This window comes from Callospermophilus lateralis, chromosome 2, assembly GCF_048772815.1.
Source record: "Callospermophilus lateralis isolate mCalLat2 chromosome 2, mCalLat2.hap1, whole genome shotgun sequence".
NCBI classification, from domain to species: Eukaryota; Metazoa; Chordata; class Mammalia; order Rodentia; family Sciuridae; genus Callospermophilus; species Callospermophilus lateralis.
This window is the reverse complement of record NC_135306.1, coordinates 192,265,849-192,284,911: the sequence shown is the minus strand read 5'-3', so window position 1 is coordinate 192,284,911 and position 19,063 is coordinate 192,265,849. Positions and strand designations below refer to the sequence as shown.

The 19,063-nt window shown below is 42.0% G+C and overlaps 1 protein-coding gene across 2 annotated transcripts in view; it reads right to left on the bottom strand.

Annotated features, from left to right (window-relative positions):
• Cstpp1 (centriolar satellite-associated tubulin polyglutamylase complex regulator 1) overlaps window positions 1–19,063 on the bottom strand; it is a 180,153-nt gene that overhangs the window by 15,308 nt on the left and 145,782 nt on the right. For both annotated transcript variants that reach the window (XM_076847139.2, XM_076847140.2), the window contains exon 4: window positions 6,011–6,095. In XM_076847139.2, the coding sequence (XP_076703254.2) occupies window positions 6,011–6,095 (85 nt within the window). The remainder of the gene's footprint in view (window positions 1–6,010; window positions 6,096–19,063) is intronic.

The window sequence follows — 19,063 nt, the reverse complement described above, 5'->3', positions numbered from 1 at the left end:
AAATCCCTAGTCCTTTTAATTTTTATTTTTTAAATTTTGAAATAGGGTCTCACTAAGTTGCCCAGGAAGGCCTTTAATTTGCAATCATCCTACTTCAGCCTCCTAAGTAGCTGGGATAATAGTCTTGTGCCACCCTACCTGGCTCTACATCAAGTTTTTATCAATAAGTGGGTCTATACTGGCCTATCTAGTATGCCTGTTTGTCTATTGTTACTCTAGTACCATACTTTTTGAATTATTATGATCCCATAGTAAGTCTGGATATCTCATAGGCAAGTAAGTTCATCTCTGTTAATCCTCAGGTCCCACATTCAACATCTCTTCTTCATGGAAGAGCCCTCCATGATTCTCCAGGTTAAGCTGGTTCTCCGGGTCTATGTTCCTACAGCACTGAACGCTGCATTTATTTAATGTCAGCTGCTCTATCTAGTTTGTAAATTCCACAAGGGCTGAGACAACATTTCTTCTGGTCACTGTCATAGCCCCTCCACAAAGCACAATGATGGTGTGTAACAGTAATTCAATAACCATTTGGTAAGAATGGGGAAGGAAAAGATCGTCTGTATTGGGGAAAGACCCTGTGGTACAACAGTGACGGGCACCGACAGTTAGGGAAGGATACCATGGATAGAGGCAGAAAGAGACACCAAAAAATCTAAAGCTGGGGCATGGCACAAGGAGTCCACATAGGAATGAAACATCATTCCCCATTCGCAACATTATAATTTTAAAAATAGGTAATGGGAGGGGCTACATGGCAGGTATTTTAATGGATTGTGTCATTAAATCCTTAAAACAACCGCATTAGTAGGTGCTACAATCATTTCCATTTTATAGATGAAGAATTTGAGAGTTAGAGAAGTCAAGCTAGTAAGTAAAAAAATTGGGATTTGAATCCAGGGCTATTTGGTTCCAACATGTGAGTCCTTCCCTGTTAGACAATACTGTAGCTTTGCAACACAGGGACCAGCTAAAAAGTGACTCTGCAATGGAGAGTCATAAAACTAGAATCTCTAGATGGTTATGAGACTCGACTCAAGACGTGTATTTATAACATAATCATGATTAACAGAGCTTTTCCTACTAAATATGTAGTACTCACCATGGCTGCTGGCCTTTGGTGAGGGAGAAGTTAAATCGTGTTTCAGATGACAAAAGAGAAGGGAATGTAACTCATTTTAATCCAGCCAATTTTAAAATGCCAGAGTGAGACTGGCAGGCAACACTTTAAATCAGTGGTTCTCAAAGTGTGGTTTCCAGACCATCAGCATCATCTGGGAATTTTTTAGAAGTATGAGTTCTTGAGCCCCACCCCAGGCCTCTCAGCTCCGGGGATGGGCTGCCATGTGTGGTTTAGCAGGCTCTGCAGGTGATTCTGATGCTGCTCCAGTTTGAGAACCACTGCTTTCAATCTCTATCCTTGAAGATGTCCCAACCCTGTGACACTTAGATCTCAAATAATTTGTATGTGTGATGGTCCCCTTAGCCCATCTGGGGAGAAGGCCAGAACCTGCAGGCCAACCACAGCCAGTCTTGTTTTTACCCAATGTTTTTGTTATATTTTATTTTCTGAGTGTTGTGAAGTAAAAAAGTCCAGAAGGCACTGCCTTTGGGAGCCCAGGAATATTATTTTTAAAAATCTGGTAATAACAATAGTACCAACATTATTATGATAGCAAATGGTTATTATTTATTGACTGTCTGCAATGTGCTAACCAATTGACATATTTCTGTTGTTGAAATCTCACCAATACCCTATAGTTATTTTTATTACTATTATACTCATTTTACAAATATGGAAACAGTACTCAGAGAAGTTAAGAGATATCCTCAAAGTCATCTAATGATGGGGCAGGTGGAATGTACAACTAGGTCTTTCTAACATCATGGTGCCTGTGTTCCTATAGGTCATGGTTAATACTACTACTTCTAACATTTAATTGTAAGTTTATTTTGTGCCAGGGACCCCTTTTAAGCATATTACATAATTTTCCTTCAATTATTACAACTATTATTATTCTCATTTTACAAATGAAGACACTGAGGCCCAACTAAATTACTTTTTCTTAACCATCAGGAAAGCTTCCCAGCTTGGAGAGATGAAGATGCAGTGGTGATCATCTGGGGATACAATTATTTAACTGTCCCACTGTTGCAGGAATACATGAGGTGAAGGGGATCTGTGGCTGGGGCTGCCGTTGTGGAGTCTGTTTGTTCCTTTTATATTTCCAGCTCACACCTGCTGCCCTGATAGCCAGCCCATAAAGCAGGCACATGTGGAGACACCATGCCCGGCACAGGCTCTGGTATACAGCTGCCTGTGGATTACATTCTTTTACTTACACATCATCAGACTGGAGCCTCCTTCTGCAGTCTGTCCCCAGACCTCAGGGCTCTGATTAAATAAGCCTGGCAGTGGGATGGGTGAGGGCACTTCCTCTTCTAGCAACAATAACTGCTTTGCAGGACTAACCACCCCAATTTGTGATTCTGGTTAGATGCCTGGGCATGTGTGTGGGGAAGTTGGATCTTGACCTTTGGGACACAATGAGAATAACTTAAACAATCAGATGGAATTTTCTGGGATATCAGAGTGGAGTAGGGAAAGAGAGACATTGAGGAGGTCGGGGTGAACAGATAATACTGATATTCACACCCAGGGAGAAAACAAAGATCCCTGATTCCCAATTCATCTCTAAGTTTGCAGCCAGTCCCCTGCAGATTTTCTGAGGCCCTTCTGCCATTTCTACTTGCATTCCCATAATCCCGTCACACTACTATTGACAGAGCTGGCTATAATGCTTCCTCTTCAAACCAAAAAGTGTTTTGTTGTTGTTGTTGTTGTTGTTTTAAGTCAGCAGATAAGCTTCCCACCACAAATAAAGGAGCAGCATGCTAGAAACCCCTTTGTATCAATGAGGATGCCAAGTAATATTCAAACTTATTAAGAATTTGTGGGTTTTTAGAAGACTCTATCATTTATACCCTAGTCTTGCACTACTTTCCTATGTCAGATGGTTTGCAAATGCCTGGAGAGATGTGTGCGTCAAATGCGTAGCCCAAGCTGGTGGGGTTAAGAATCAAATAGAAGACTCACTCTCATAACTTCACTTTTACCTTTCCAATAAGAGAAAGAGTGGATATTCTGAAGTGACAGAAACCAAGGTGATGTATCAAAAGAGGTGGTAGCCAGTGACTGGTACCCAAGGGATTCCCTTCTAAATTAAATGTTGCTCCACGAATGGCAGGAATGATGTCTTACTGGTGACTGTATCCACAGTGTACACAGTAGTTCCTTGCACAAAATTGGCACTCCAGAAATATTTGATGAAATGAAGTACTGACACATGCTACAATATGGATGAGTTTTGAAAACTTCATGCCAAGTGAAAGAAGCCACTAGCAAAGGACCACATACTATAATCCTATTTACTTCAAATGCATGGGATAGATGAATCTATATATAGAGAAAGTACATTAGTGGTTGCCTATCGCTGGGGAGGACAGGGGGTTGGAGAAAAATGGCTAAGGGTTACATTGCCTTCTTTTCTCCTCTCTTCTTTTCCCCATCCCTCCTTCTCTCCCTCCCTTCCTTTGCAGGATTGAGGGGTGAACACAGGGCATCACAGCCTGAACTACAGCCCCAGCTTTTTGTTTTGTTTTGTTTTGAAACAAGATCTTGGTAAGTTTTCCAGGCTGGCCTCAGACTTGCCATCCTTTTGTCTCAGTCTCCTGAGTAACTGGAGTTTTATAGTTGTGTACCTTGTACCTGGCTAGGATTTCTTTTTATAGTAATAAAATATTCTAAAATTGATTGTGTTAATGGATGTACAACTCTAAAAATAAACTAAAAGTCACTGAATTTTATACTTCAAGTGGATGGTATGTAAATAGTATCCCCCCCAAAAAGAGATTGTTAAAAAAAGAAATATTTGATAAATAAGCAAGTGAATAACTGAATATAAAATACAGTTGCTGGCTCTTGTTCTTAAAGTTACTTAGAACCATGTAAAATTTCAGACAAGGGTGTGTGTGTGTGTAAGCAGTAGACCACTTGTCTAGCATGTGTGTGAGACCCTGGGTTCAATCCTCAGCACTGGAAAAAAAAAAAAAGACACAGAATATTCATTCACACATTTTTCACACATTCACTTATTCAGCAGACACCTTCTAGCATGCATTGAGGTACTATGCTAAGTGACAGGATCTCAGCAGTGAGCAGTACTGGTTTAGATCCTGCCTGCTCTCCTGGAGCACACACATGCACATGTGTGGTTCTTTTCTTTATTTAGAAATTCTCTACATAGAGTTGTCCTTTTTTTTTTTTTTAATTGAATGATAAATGGATTGAGACAGGGTCTTATGAAGTTGCCCATACTGACCCTGAATTCACCATCCTCCAGCCTCAGCCTCTCCTGAGTTGCTGGGACTATAGAAATGTGCCGCCACACCTTGCTCATGCTTTTATCCATTAGTCTAGTCTTTAAGAATGCTGAATTCACCCCCGCCCCCATTCTGAATCTTTCTTTACATGATCTGAACCCAAAGGGAGCATCATGGAAACCTGAAGCTAACTCCACCTGCTTGCTTTTAAATTAGAAGAGATAATCCCTCCCTCCTTTTCTTTTCTTTCTCTCTCCTTCCTCCCTCCCTCCTTCCCTCCCTCCCTCCCTTCCTTCCTTCCTTCCTCCTCTTCAGCTAAGAAAAAAACATCCAAATCTCCTTTCCTTTGGATACAGGTAAATAAAAATGATAAAACATGATCTAGAACTTTTACCCGTGGCTAGCTGCCACTGGGATAAGTATGCACTGAACAATAAAGAGGGAAGAAAAAAAAACTATAAAATTTTGGATATGTGATCACTAAACAGGTTTCTCACATGACCAGGAAATTAGTTAATGTGAACAGTGGACATCCTGCCCCAGTGGGAGGCTGGTGTCTCCTGCTGGTAGCAATGGACTTCCCATCATCCAAGTCAGCAGAGGGGTTGGCTGGCTCAATTCGGAAGGAGTGAGGTGATTCTTGGTGCAGTACAACTGATGCACCTTTGGTCTTAAGAGGCCCAGACAAAGCAGAAATGATGTCACGACACAGAGGCAGGAGTGTGGGGACTAAGCAAAGCCTCTGGATTCAGGGAGACTTGGGTCCAACTCATGCGTCTGCTGCTTACAAGCTTTCAATAAATCTAGTCAATGTTATTTATCTGTTTGAGCCTTATTTTCCTCTTCAGTAAAGTACGATGTAACAGTTTTTATAAGGATTAAGTGAGATAGTTAGGTAAACAAATTTAAATGGAACAATGAGGTAAATGCCTTCAATATGATTTAGGGAAGCTGGGCATCTTTCAGAAACAAGATTTCTTTCTTTTATTTTTTTAAAACTATATCTCCATTTGCATCCCTAGTTAATGTTAAATATGTACACATTAACTGAGGCATAGTTCAACTACTTCATTTGGTTAAAACATGTGAATGATAGTAAAACTGAACATAGAAATGAGGGCTCTTAACTATGTCTGCCAAGTCCTACTTTTGGACTAATCTTGAAAGCCTTCTTCTGGCACACATAATACCCTTCCCTCAATTTGTCCTCCCCTCAATTGGAGTTTTATCACCTTCATGCCTTTCTAGTCCCCAACATTCTTCATCATGAGTCACTGCCAACTCTTGCCCCCTCTTTTCTCAGAATATCCTCTTGTGTGTGTATGTGTGTGTGTGTGTGCACACGCGTGCGCACATGTGTTTTGTGTTTGGATTTTTTTTTCTTCTTCATTTCACCATCCTCCAACTGTATCTTCAGACCCTGAGGCTCCCCACAGAAACCACAAAGGATCATTTGGCTTCCCTTAAGAAACGCAGAAAGTATTGTTTTGGGGCAAACCCCAAATAGACCACTCTCCAAATGCCAATTTTTCCCCTAATGACTTTTTTCACTCATACATGGTTCAGGTTTCTCTAAAAAGCCCTCGTCTGGAAGGCTCAGCGGGCTGCAAGAGCCCCTGAGACATACCTGGCTGCTTTCTGAGTGAGCTCCAGTGGGAAATCCGGGCATAGTAACTGCAGCAGACAGTGATATTCTTTCATCGTCAGCAAATCTGGAATGGAAATAGAGAGAAGTACATTAGGTCTCTGTATTTCAAGTCACTGCCTTCTCTTGGTCATTTCCTGGTTACAGATCCAGTCTTGGTAGAGCTGTTCTTTTAAGGGGTGTCAGTGTTACAGTGTGTAGCCATTAACCTCTGGGATGAAACTTTAAGATTAGTATTTCTACAAAGCTTGTCCTGGGTGGAGGCACCCAGTTACAACCACTTTGACCAAAGGAGCTTTTACTGATTTGAGGAATGGTCAGGTGAAGAGAAGAAACAAGATAGGGAACTTCTTCAGCCTTCCTAGTTTGGTTTTCCTCATGTATAAAGATTTGGATGAATGAGTCATTCGTCATTGGTTAAATCTGTTGAAATTCTCTGGCACGGTAATATTCACCACTGCATGCCCAAAGATCACCCGCAAAATATCTGGAGGCATGACCGAGGCAAACAGTCTTGCATATATGGAGAAGAGTATCACACAGAAACCCACAGACCTTATTACTCTGTCATCTGGGATCACAGGAGGCTGGCTTCTTTTGGATTTCTGCACACAAATCTGGTCATCCTATTATAGGAAGCCAAGACAAAGGTCCAAGAAATACAATTAGGACAACCAAAAGATTCCTGATATACAGAAGCAGTGCTGGGGAGAGAGGAGCCAGGAGGCTCTGTGGTCCAGATTTGCCAAAGAGGCAAATTTCAGAGAGGTTTATAGGATCTCAAGGGAGAGAAAATAGGCTGGTGCTTTATAGTTGTTCTGGTATTGCATGTACTAAAGCCAAAAGATTTTGGGTCAGCCAGGCAACAGCAATCTGCAAGTAGTCTCATGTACCAAAGCCTTTCAAATATGGAAGGACATGCTAATGGTCAAAGAAGAGCAATCCACCCTAAAGCCATCCTCCCTGGGGGAGGATGAGTGAGAAGGGAATCCAGAGGGCATGGCTACATTTGGGGAATGAAGATGATGATCACAGGCACTTGGTTTCTTTGGACCTAAGTTAGCCCAAGCCACAGGAATCCAGATCTCCTGCCCCTGCTAGTTTGGTTGATGCTTTTCCAAGACAAAAACCCCAAATCTCCAGGGAGAGGCCTGGGTTCCTACTACTTTTTCATCAAAGCTCAATTCAAGGTGGGGGCAGAGAGTTAAACTAACCACACTGCCAAAGTCAGGGACACCAAAGGAACACACTCAGCATCAATATAGGTCAAAGGATCAAGATGGCTTTTGTGGCCTTCAGCTGGCCACAGTGGAGGGGGCACTTTCCTCTCCTTGTTTGCCTGACCTCGGGCACAGCCTAGCAGGAGGTCTTGTTCTTCAGGGAGGGAGTAATAGCCATAGTCTCAAGGATTTGGAGTGAGGAACAGGAGAGGTGAGGTAAGGGAGAAAAGTCATTGAACCTAATGAATTTCCCTTTATTCTCACCAGGACTTTGTATGGAGAGGGAAGTGCTTTCTGTCAGGGAATAAATAAAAGAAAGTTAAATCTTCGACTCACCAGTGATTTTGTAGGATAAACTTTGGCAAATATATCTGAGACCATTTTTGAGAGCAGGGTCAAAGTGTTTCACAGGAATTAACATTTATCCCCCAAATTACTTGGAAAATAATCTTGGGATGATAAACAGGGTGAAAGAAAATGAGAGGATGCACGAATGAGTGAGAGAAAGAGAGAGAAAGGAATCCCCCTATCTAATATAAAAAAGTGCTTGGAATCAATCTCAGCCTCCTAGTTTTTAGAGTCTAGGCCCTCTTTAGGTTCTTGATTTTTTTTCTCTAGTTTTAATTTTTTTTCCTTTTTTAAAATTTGTTTTAATTAGTTACACATGACAGTACAATGATCTTGACATATCATACATTTGAATCAAATGGGGTATAATTTCTCATTATTCTGAGTGTACAGGTTGCAGAATCACATTAGTCTTACAGTCATGTTTATACATACAGCAATACTAGTGTCTATTTGGGTGCTGGGGATGGTACCCAATGGTGCTTTACTACTGAGTTACACCTCCAGCTCTTTTTATTTTTTATTTTTCTGAGACAGGATCTTGCTAAAATACTGAGATTTCCCTCAAACTTTTTATCCTCTTGCCTCAGCCTCCCAAGTTGCTGGATTACAGGTGTGCCCCACTGTGTCTGGCTGGTTTCTAATTAAAACACTTCAAATATTCACTTCCAAAGGGCAAAATAATTTATAAAAATCATTTCATATCTAATTGTGCTTGTCAGATTTTTGTCACTGTGACAAATACCTGAGAAAATCAACTTAGAGGAGAAAAGATTTATTTTGGCTCTTGATTTCAGAGGTTTCAGCCCATGGTCAGCTGACTCTATGGCACAGTGTGACAGGAAAACTGCTCAGTCCATGGCAGCCACAAAGCAGAGGCAGAGGGAGGGGCCAAAGACAAGATATAGTCCCAAGGGCCCACTCCTTCCACTAGACTCTACCTCCTATAGATTCCTCAATATTCCAAAAGTCAATTCAGATTATAAATTCATCAAGGGATTAATTCACTGATGAGGTCAGAGACTTCATGAACCAATCACTTCTCCAAAGCCTCACCTCTAAACATTGCTGCATTGGGGACCACACTTTCAACACGTGAGTCTTTGGGGGATACTCCAGATTCCAACCCTAACACTAAAGCAACACAGAGCTCTTGAAAATCTGAAAACAGAGGACACCCTGCCCAACACTTCTGGAACTTGACTCTCTCAATTATTAAGTGAGGATAGTGGTCATATAAAGAGATTCATGAAAATGCAAGTAAGCAAACAACTTTTAAGAGAGAGTGAATGAGGAGAGTGGGGCACACGAGCGAGCGCAGTTCTGATTCTATTTAAGAAGTGGCCAGATAATGTCAAGACCAGATGACTCCAAGGAAAAGCCATTCTGGTGGTGAACAGGAGCCACTCCTGCATCTGTGGGGACTGTAGTGAGATTAATTCTAAAACTGAAACACTAATGAGCATATAGGTGCAGTCCCCTTTCTGCCCCATAGGTGAGGCTCCAAACTAGGCTCTACAATTTACCAGGTATGTAACCTTGGGCAAACTGCTTAATCTCTCTCCATCTCAGCTTCTCATCTGTAAAATGGGAATGATAATACCTGCTTTTCAAGACTGAAATGAAGTAAACTGTCTACAAAGTACTTAGCAGAATGTGTAGAATTTAGTACCACCAAATAATGGGAGTTATTTTGTTTTTGTTTTTAAATCCCGAGGGTAAAGACAGTAGAGGAAAGGAGAGCAGGGAGGTATTTCTTGCTGGGGGCGGGGAGGCGGGGGAATGCCCAAACACCTACCTGTGTTTTGCCTTGAAAATTATCTGCCAGGCTGCCTGAACAAACTCATTTCTGAACGCTCTTCTGCTCTACCCAGTCACCTAGCATCCCCATGCGTCTCCTGCATTCCAGGTACAGAATTTCAGCCAGGAGCAAGCCAGCAGTATCCCAGCTCAGAGGCTCCCACTCAGGCATGTGTTAACTTCAAATGCTGCTGTGTATGATGGGCTCTTTGGCTCTTAGTGCTCTAAGATTTCAAAGGCCCTTCCTGGCAGCCTTTTGTGCTGCAGGAACAACAGTAGTGAGAGTGAACAGTCTTTGAGCACAGTGCTCAGCACTTGAAAGAGTGCACTTAACCTTTGTGGCAACCTTATGAAGCAGACCTCATTATCCCAAGTCCCATTTCACAGATAAGGACTTGGAAGCTTAGAGGATGAAATAACCTAGTTAGGGGAAGGCCTAGAGTGTGGGGGACAAGAAGGGGACTATCTTTCCAGAAAGAGCAAGATCCCAAGTTGGTAAGAAAGGAAGGGGGCTGATAGCTAGAGGGGCTTAATAATGAAAATACTACCCGCTAACTTTGTTACTGGGGATTGAACCCAGGGGCTTGTGCATGCACACCACAGTGGCATGGATTTTAGAGTTAAGAGTGCCTGAGTTCCAATCCTAGCTTTGCCATTGACTTCAAATTACTTGATGAATTAATTCCATTGCCTCGCTTTCCCATAATTAAGTGACCTTACAGACACATCACAGAACTGTTGCATTAAGGTGAAGTACTTAGAATAGTGTCTGAGCCATTGTATGTGCTCCTCAGGCTTTATGTGTGTTACCCCATTGAATCTTCACTGTTTTTATTCCCACTTCACAGACACAAACTCAGATTGTGCACGCTTGTGAAGTGTAACTGGAATTCAAATCCAGGCAGCTTACCCCCACCACTCTGAGCACCTTGATCTTATCAACCCTAATGTGTGAAGGCTTAGGAGCTTGTTTTCCCCTCCAAACAAGCTGCAGAAACTAAATAGCTCCAGGTGAACTGGATCAAGGAGACAATCCAAGTGAATTGGGATTTTTCACGTAAGAAATTGAGGCTGAAAGGTTCTAATTACCGTCAACAGGAAAGATTGAAGCTCCAGCAGCGGAGGGAGCTGGGCTGGCGGCCACAGGCGGCGAGGGGGGTGGAGTGTTCACCTGTGCTGCACCGTGCAGGCCTCTCATCCCCGCCCACCTGCAGCCCTAGGAGTCCTGGCAGGTGCCGAGAAGGTATGTGGTGTGTGCTAACAGACGCCTTCTCTAAAGGAATCCCCCACAATTAGGAAAGCTCAGCCAGCAGGTCCTCAAAGTTCAAAGGCAAAAACGTAAGAAAGTTTTGGTATAAGATCAAAAAATCACAGCACTCTCCACAAATTGGTGCTTCTCTTTGTGTGGGTGGCCAGAGCTATTAAACTCTCTTCTTCTAAACCTTGGAATAGTCTCACCAACTGGGTGCCTGGCTCCAGACCAGAGGTTTTTACACCTTGATCCTATTACCTCCAGAGGCAGTACAGTGTATGGATTTTAGAGTTAGAGTGACTGAGTTCCAATCCTAGCTTTGCCACTGACTTCAAATTACTTGGTGAAATAATTCCATTGCCTCACTTTCCCCATATATAAAGTGACCATACAGAAACATCACAGAACTGTTGCATTAAGGTGAAGTACTTAGAATAGTGTCTGAGCCGTTGTATGTGCTGTTTGTATTTCCTATTACTATTTCAGAAAGAAACTAGGGCTCAGAGAGATTAATTACTTTCTCAAGAAAACAGGTGGTTGGAGGGCTGAGCTTCAGACCCAAGCCTATCTGGCTCCAAAGGTCCTGTGAGTTCCACTCTGGCAGGTGGGATCCAGCTGATCTGTGGAGGACTTAACTTCTGATGATAGGATTGTTCACACTAAGTGACTGACAGTCTGTATCTAAGTTAAATATACAGATACCTTTCAGGCGGGTCATATTAAACAGGGCAGGGTAGATGGGCAGGGCAGTTGTATTAGTGCAGAGCACAGATGGTCTTGTTTCGATACCTGCCATTAGTACCACTTGGACAAGTTATATCACTTCTCTGAATCTTGGTTCCCTCGTCTAAAAAGCATGAATAACCACAGTATCTACCAAATGGGATCACTGTAAAATATCAATGGTAATTTATATATAAGATGCTTTTCTAAGAAAAATTAGCAAAGTGCTTGATAAGTGGCAGTATTATTTTATTCATTAGTAACCGATTAAAAATTGACATCCTGGGGCTGGGGTAGTGGCTCAGTGATAGAGAACTTGCCTAGCACGTGTGAGGCACTGGGTTCAATTCTCAGCACCACATATAAAATCAAATAAATGTCCATCAATGACTAAAAAAAAAAAAAATTGACATCCTGAAATTAAGAAACCTGTGGACTGAACTAGAGCACTTAGGACTTGCCTCACACCAGTTGAAGGAATGCATGAATAAAATGCGCATCACTCAGTGTCCGAGTCAGAATTCATAGGGACAAAGTTTTGGCGACTGTATGAACAAAGAGCTGGAGGATCTCCCAGCACAGGAGACTTTTTTTCCCTGCAAATTTGGGTGTGTGTGTGTGAGGAGAAGCCAGGAGCTATAAAGAGCTGAAAAAGGCAAATGTCTTACCTGGCAGTACTGCAACTCTCAGCAAACACAATAAACCATGGCAGGTGTACTCCAGCTCGTGGACCTATTGACTCTAGAATCTTCTCACCAAGTGCTCAATTAATTCATCTTGAATATTTATTTTCATAGGAATGAATCGCCAACTTTACTATAAAATCACAGGAAGCCTAGGGTTCACTTCCTGGAAATGCACTTCACCCCTGCTACAACTCTAGTGCAAATACCACCACTTTTATGACAAACAGGGCTGGACTCAGAATATTCTTTTTGGGTAGCTATCTCCACTCTAATCTTAGAGAATGATAGATGAGGTTGTTTAGCCAAGATAATTAACCTAGGCAGAAATTACTGATGTTCAACGTAGTCAAGGACCAACTCATTCTCGTTTATAGAGAAAGGAGGATGTCTTTTCTACATCTGGTCTGCCTTCTTGCTATGGAAATTCCTGCCTCTGAAGTTCTGTGGGGGCAGCTTAGTCATTTCTATATCCTTTCTGCAGACCACCATGTGTGTCCACAACATTTACTCACAAGAACTGTGGCGGTATGTGGTTGTATACTCAGATGCCTCTGTTCTTCCCAGGAAATGGTGCCTTTGCCAAGTCAGAGTGGTGTCACTAAAGACCAGTGGAGGAGTGCCGGATGGAAGGACTTGGTGCCATATCTTTGTCCCTTCCTTGGAGAAAGCACTCCCCAATGTCGGAATCAAGAATTTTTTGCTCCAAATGTGGGAGATGAAATGGGTTTAGTCTGAACTCATTTGTAAGTGCCTGAGTGTTGGCTGGGTGAGCTGGTGCTAGACAAGGGCTGGAGATAATGAAATGCTTTCAAGCCATGGGAAACCCAGAGGACCCAACAATCTCTACTTGGTCAGCTGCAAGATTTCAATAGAAACTACCACAGAGGCCAGAGAAAACCACAGTCCATGAGTGAACTTTCCAATTTTCAGTTGCATTTGTTTTTATGTTTCTTTATGCAGGGGTTGTGAAGGCTCACTCTAAATGACACCCTCAGTCAGGCTGCTCTGCCAAGAGATGCTCGGAAGGACATGGATAGTTCAGGGCCCAGCCACACCACCCCTTCCCATTCCCAGGGCATGGAGGCTTTGTTACCAGGCCACAGCTGAGTAAATATGTCTCAGTGCTACTCTGCAGAGGAGGGGGAGGGAAGTGAGGCAGAGTGGGGAGAAGGGGGAAGAAGGAGGAAGGACATATGACAGCTTCACTCCCCATGGAGCACTTGGTACCACAAGTCACAGGAAGATTGCTAAAGTTCTAAGGGCCATGATCCTGTCAAGCAAAGTCTCAGAAGAGCAGTTTATGTTTTTGTATTTTTACCTTTTTTGGCAGCACTATTGTTTTATATTATAAATAGAAGGAAATAATAATTAATTTACTGAAAGGGAAATGATCCCACAAAAGGAACGAGAAGCAAAGGCTTCCAATGATACCCGCGGGTAAAGTACTGGGGCCACTATTAACATTATCTTTTGTCAACTCATATCTCCCTAGAGCATCTTTAATGTGTTCAAAAAGGGCAGAATGCCAGACACTTTAGTTTTTATATTTTATTATGACTAAGCCCAACACCAAGTTAGAAATGCATTTAGCCTATTTCTGTTTGACTAGTATACATGTTCTAGGAAAAGTATTAGATAAGACATAGTAACAATTTCAAGGCAATGTTTAGAATGCACAAAACCAACTCCCCAGGAACTGTTAATGTTAGAAAAAGATTTAAAGGTATGTGGGCATTTTTAATAAGGACCTGAAAATTACTCCTTAGGGATCAAATATGATACATCATGTCAATCTGGTCCGGTCTGTAGGCTGGTCTGCTTTGACAGGAAACCTCTATATATTGCATCAGATTAATGGCTGTCTTCTAGACTGTTGAGAGTTGGATGCAAAGTGTTCTGGGAGAAGCCACTGTCTCAGAAATCTTTTTAAAAATTTTTTTCAGTTGTAGTTGGACACAATAACTTCATTTTATTTATTCATTTTTATGTAGTGCTGAGGATTAAACCCAGTGCCTCACACGCTCTAGCCAAGTGCTCTAACACTGAGCTACACCCCCAACCCCTAAGAAATCTTTGAAGACATGAAACCCAACAGGCCACGCATGCAGGGTGGGCGGCATACAGCACTGTGGGAAGGAGGCACCAGTGCAGGAGAGGAGAAAGCCTCTCTAATAGTAATGGGGTTGGCTACTCTGACAGGGCACACAGTCTCCTATCCATTTATTGAGGAAATGGGAGGGAGTTTTGGACACTAAGATGTGGAGCAGGATCTTGGCACCATAAGCTCCCAAAGGGTCCAGCAGCCCATCAAGGAAATAAAACAAGCCGAGCCATTTGCACCATGGCTCAAAGGCTTGTGCAGTTCCATCAGGAGTTGGTAGCTGGTGTTTTTGTTTGGAAATAGGATGGCAAGGTGTGCCCTTTGAAAAGGACCCTCAGGGCCAAGGTACAACTGCCCTCCAGGCAGAGGCCTGTGTTGTGGAGTGTCTGTGACCCATTCCTGCTCTTATGGGAATAGCAGTGGTTCCACAGCAAAAAGATAAAGAGAAGGCTCCCTAGTCCCTCCTCACAGTGATTAAAGGTGAGAGGAAACACCCTGCCCTCCCCACAGAGACCTGTCGGATAGGCTTCACTCAGCCTATGACAAAGAGGCAGTATTTTAAATTTCCTTACACATGTTTTTATGACCAAAACGAAAGTTTTCATGTGGTTTCTGAAAACAAAAAGTCTGTTCTACCTCAGACACATGATAAAAAGAAAACCTGGTCTAAGTTCTGCCAAGCACTGATTACATTCCTCTGGACACAACTTTTCTAGGCCTGTTTCTCACCTATAAAACAAGGAGTTTATAGCATAGGAGGATAAACAAATTAAGAGAGATATTTTTTTAAAAATGTAAATCTTATAAGGAATCTTAATATATACCATAGATTAAAACAAAGCCTTTCTGGGACTGGGGTTGTGGCTCAGTGATAGAGTACTTGCCTGGCACCTGTGAGGCACTGGGTTCGATTCTCAGCACCATATAAAAATAAATAATAAGAAAAAATAAAGGTATTTGTGTCCATCTACAACCACAAACAAACAAACAAACAAATAAATAAATACAAGTAAAAACAAAATCAAAGTCTTTCTTACCCAAATTTCTCTTTAGTAGCCCTCACTCAGGCTTGAGTTCTGCCAAGGGCAGTCTAAAAACACCTGCCCTAACAAGTGGTAGGGATCACCTAGTGCCAGGCTGACAGCGCCGCCCCTGAATCAGCCAAATCAGGTCCTCGTTCTTCAGCTAGCTAGCCAAGGGGCACTGTGCAAGCCAATGAGAAATGAGGGTGAATAATAACAGTGCTATAAATGCTATTAGTAGTATGAATAATGATAGTACTAAGAGTTTTCAAGAAAATTAAGAGTTGATTACAAAAAAAAAAAAAGAGAGAGAAATGATAATCAAAGTATTTGATTACAGCACAGGGAAGCAGTCAATGAGTAATACCTGCTCTGTTACTCTTTTCCTACATTCGTGGCAAACAGGTGGGATGGCACCTGCTCACAAAAGGCACAGTTCATGGAAGTTCCCGTCAGCCCAGGCCAGTGGGTGGCTGAACCAACCTCACTCCTTATCTCATGATTATTTTATCATGCCTTTGTTCTTTATTGATGAGTAACAGACTTCCTGCCTGAGGCAGGTGCACACCATTTTCCTTGATCACCAATGTACTGCCAACTCTCTGTCACCCTACTTTTTTTGTATGTGGTGCTGGAAAGCTGAGGATTGAACCCAGGGCTTTGTGCATGCGAGGCAAGCACTCTACCAACTGAGTTGTGTCCCAGCCCTGTCACCCCACTTTTAATAGTGCTAGTGGCTCCTATTTGTAGAGAGACTGTATAATTGTGAAAACCATATTTGCACGCATGATCACTTTTAATTCCCATAAGCACCTTGTGAAGCAAGGACAGGATAATGGCATCAAAGCTTTACCTCTTTTTTCAGAGCTAGGGATTGAATCATACCCAGCTCCCCCCACCTCCCATTTTTATAGACAAGGAAAATGAACCTCAGTAAGGGACAGAATCACCAAGCGGTAGTGACAGAATCAAATCAAGCCTTTTCAGCCCAGGGCAAGGCCTCTTCCTATAACAGAGGCAGGAACTCTATGATGTCCTTTTCTCTTTGGTCATAAGTCCATGGGAACTCGGCTTGCTTTTATTTATTTTATGGATAAAAAATATGTAGTCACAGTGAAGTCCCACAATGAGAATTCAGAAATATTAGCTTCAGCTATTATTTTTTGTTAACATTTAAATCTGCTACCAGTGATTCTATCTCTATTATCTTTCTTGAAGGCTGGCTCCAGGGTCAGATGAAGTCTGTCTCCCAGCTTTCTTGCTGCCCACCCACCCCAAACGAATTGACAGAACTTTTCTATTTTAAGTGGCCTGCTACTAATACCTATAACAAAACAGAGAGTAGCAAAATTAATAAACGCTTCAAGCCATGATAAGCCTATGTCTGCCATTTTATAGGATTAGACACAGATTAGCAAGAGAAAAGTCTATTTAATATACACACACGCCCCTACACACTTCCAACTATCTTTTCCTTTCCAATTTAAGACCAGCTCGACAGGATGGAATTTTATAAGCTATCAGCAAAATTGTCTGATGGGGGCTTAAGAAAGCAAACCACAGAAAACAAAAACTAATAAAAAGTTATTTCTCTAAGTTTTCCACTGTCTAAAACAGCCACAGCGTAAACAAGAAGTGGGCCAGATTATGTATTTGATTTGCTTAAAATGCAGTTTCCTTCTTTTCCAAATAAACATAAACAGAAGCAATGGCTAGTAGGGTTACTCACTGAGGGCGAGTTGAACCAAGACAGACTAAAAATAAAAAGACAACCACCTAAGTTCTCTGGTTCCCAGTGGGTGCGCAAGTAGGAGATGGCTGCTGCCAGCATGTAGGCGGATTTATAAAGAGTGCAGCCTGTCCCCTCGTCAGAATCCACTAACTTCCACCAATGATGATGGATTTATGGATACCCATTCACTAAAAAACAGACTTCAGAACCAGAAACAGCAAGAAGTAAGAAGAGGCTGGATACAGATAAATACATACATCTCTTTAGATGAATCCACCTTTGTCTTTCCTGCTGTTTCCTGACTCTTGTGGGCATAGGCAGTGTACCATGTCTATAATTATATGTGCATGTGTGGGTAAGAGGAGAGGCAGTAGACGGGGACGAGTCTGACGCTTGGGGACTGGATGGGAAAGGAAACTGATGTTAGCAGTTACTGCTCCTTAAAATCATCAGCTTTGTTTTTCAAAGTATGGTTTTCCTGGTAAAGGATCCTTTGCCTGGAATGTGAGTGCATCACTCATCTTATTTTAATAAAAATGTGAACCAAATGGTAGTGTTGTTCTTCCTGGGATATGACACAAAATTTCTGAGGCCCTGATCCTTATCTTTCACTGGGACTGGCAGGTATACAAAAAAGAAAATGAAAAAGATAAAAAAGGCCTCAGTGGCATCAAAGGATGAACCCACCTGATTTCTTTTATATACAAATATTCTAAAAGACAAAGTCTGGTCTCCTCATTGGGGTCTGGATCTGGTACCTGGTTTCATCACTAATGAATGACTTTCAACTGGGTAATAACTCTTTGTGCCTCAGTTTCTTCCTCTGTCATGCTTCACATATAATGATCAGAACTGATTAGCTAAGTAAAATATATTTTAAAGGATGCTAGATTGTGTGCCCTTTGACCTTCTGAATTTTGTCAAGTTCAGATATAATCTATTTTAAAACTTAAGAAAATAAAGCAAAAGTATGAGCAGAAAGAAGACATCAAAGTGTCTTCAAAGAGCAAGACCAGGATTTGGGGGATAACTCAGTGATATGGCCCTTGCACATTTGAGGCCCTGGGTTCCATCCCCAGTACCAGAAAAAAAGAGAAGTGGGGGGGAGAGAGAAAACACCATTATTTTTTAAATGACCAAAATCTTTTATCTCAATAATCCCCCAGGTTCTTTGGGTCTAACATTCTATGATTCGTCAACTGTGCTTCTGTGGTGGAGGCAGCAGCATGTAGACCAGGAAGGGCATAATTTGAATCCATGTAGCATGTAATTTTCTAGAAGACTGGAAATGCTGTGAAGCCCACTAATGCTTCCAGTATAGCATCACAGGGAAGACAAGAACATAGGACTTGAAATTAAGATAGGCCTGCATTCAAAATGTTTCTGCTGCACACCACCAGGGATTTATGAGGTGGAGGCAGGATGATCATGTTTGAAGCCAGCCTGGGCAACTTAGAGAGGCCCTGGCTCAAAATAAAATTATAAGGACACATGATGTAGCTTAGTGGTAGAGTGCCACTGGGTTCAATCCCCAGTGTCAGGAGAGGTGGGCAGAGGAAGCCTCTACTACTTCCCAGCTATGTGAACTTAGGCAAACTTCTTTGAACTAATTTTTTTTCATATGTAAAATGTCATAAATCATTCCCTTTCAGACTCTACTCAATGGGGGCTCTTCCATTGCCTTGGTTGCATCTCCTTCTATTTACCCCTTGCCCAGAATATTCCAGCTTTGCTATTCCTTGAACATGCTCTTGCCTTAAGTTTGTTTTATGGTGCTGGGAATGGAGCCCAGGATCTTGTGTATACTATCCAAGTGTTCCTTCCCTGAGCTACACCCCAGCCCCTGTCCTCAGTCTTTTGCACCTACTGTCCCCTCTGCTCTAGATAACTATATACCTCTTGCCTCCTTCAGGTCACTGTTCAATTGCCATCTTATAAGGAAAGATTCCCTGACCATGGTATCTAACACAACTCTCTTCCTCCTTTCTCATTTTCTTGCATATCACTTATTGTATAATCCACTACATACTTTTAATTGTGTTAGCTTTCTATAACAAATACATGAGATAATCAATTTGATAAGAAAAGAGGATCATTTTGGCTCACAGTTTCAGAGGTATCAGTCCATGGTCATTTGACCTTGCAGCTTTG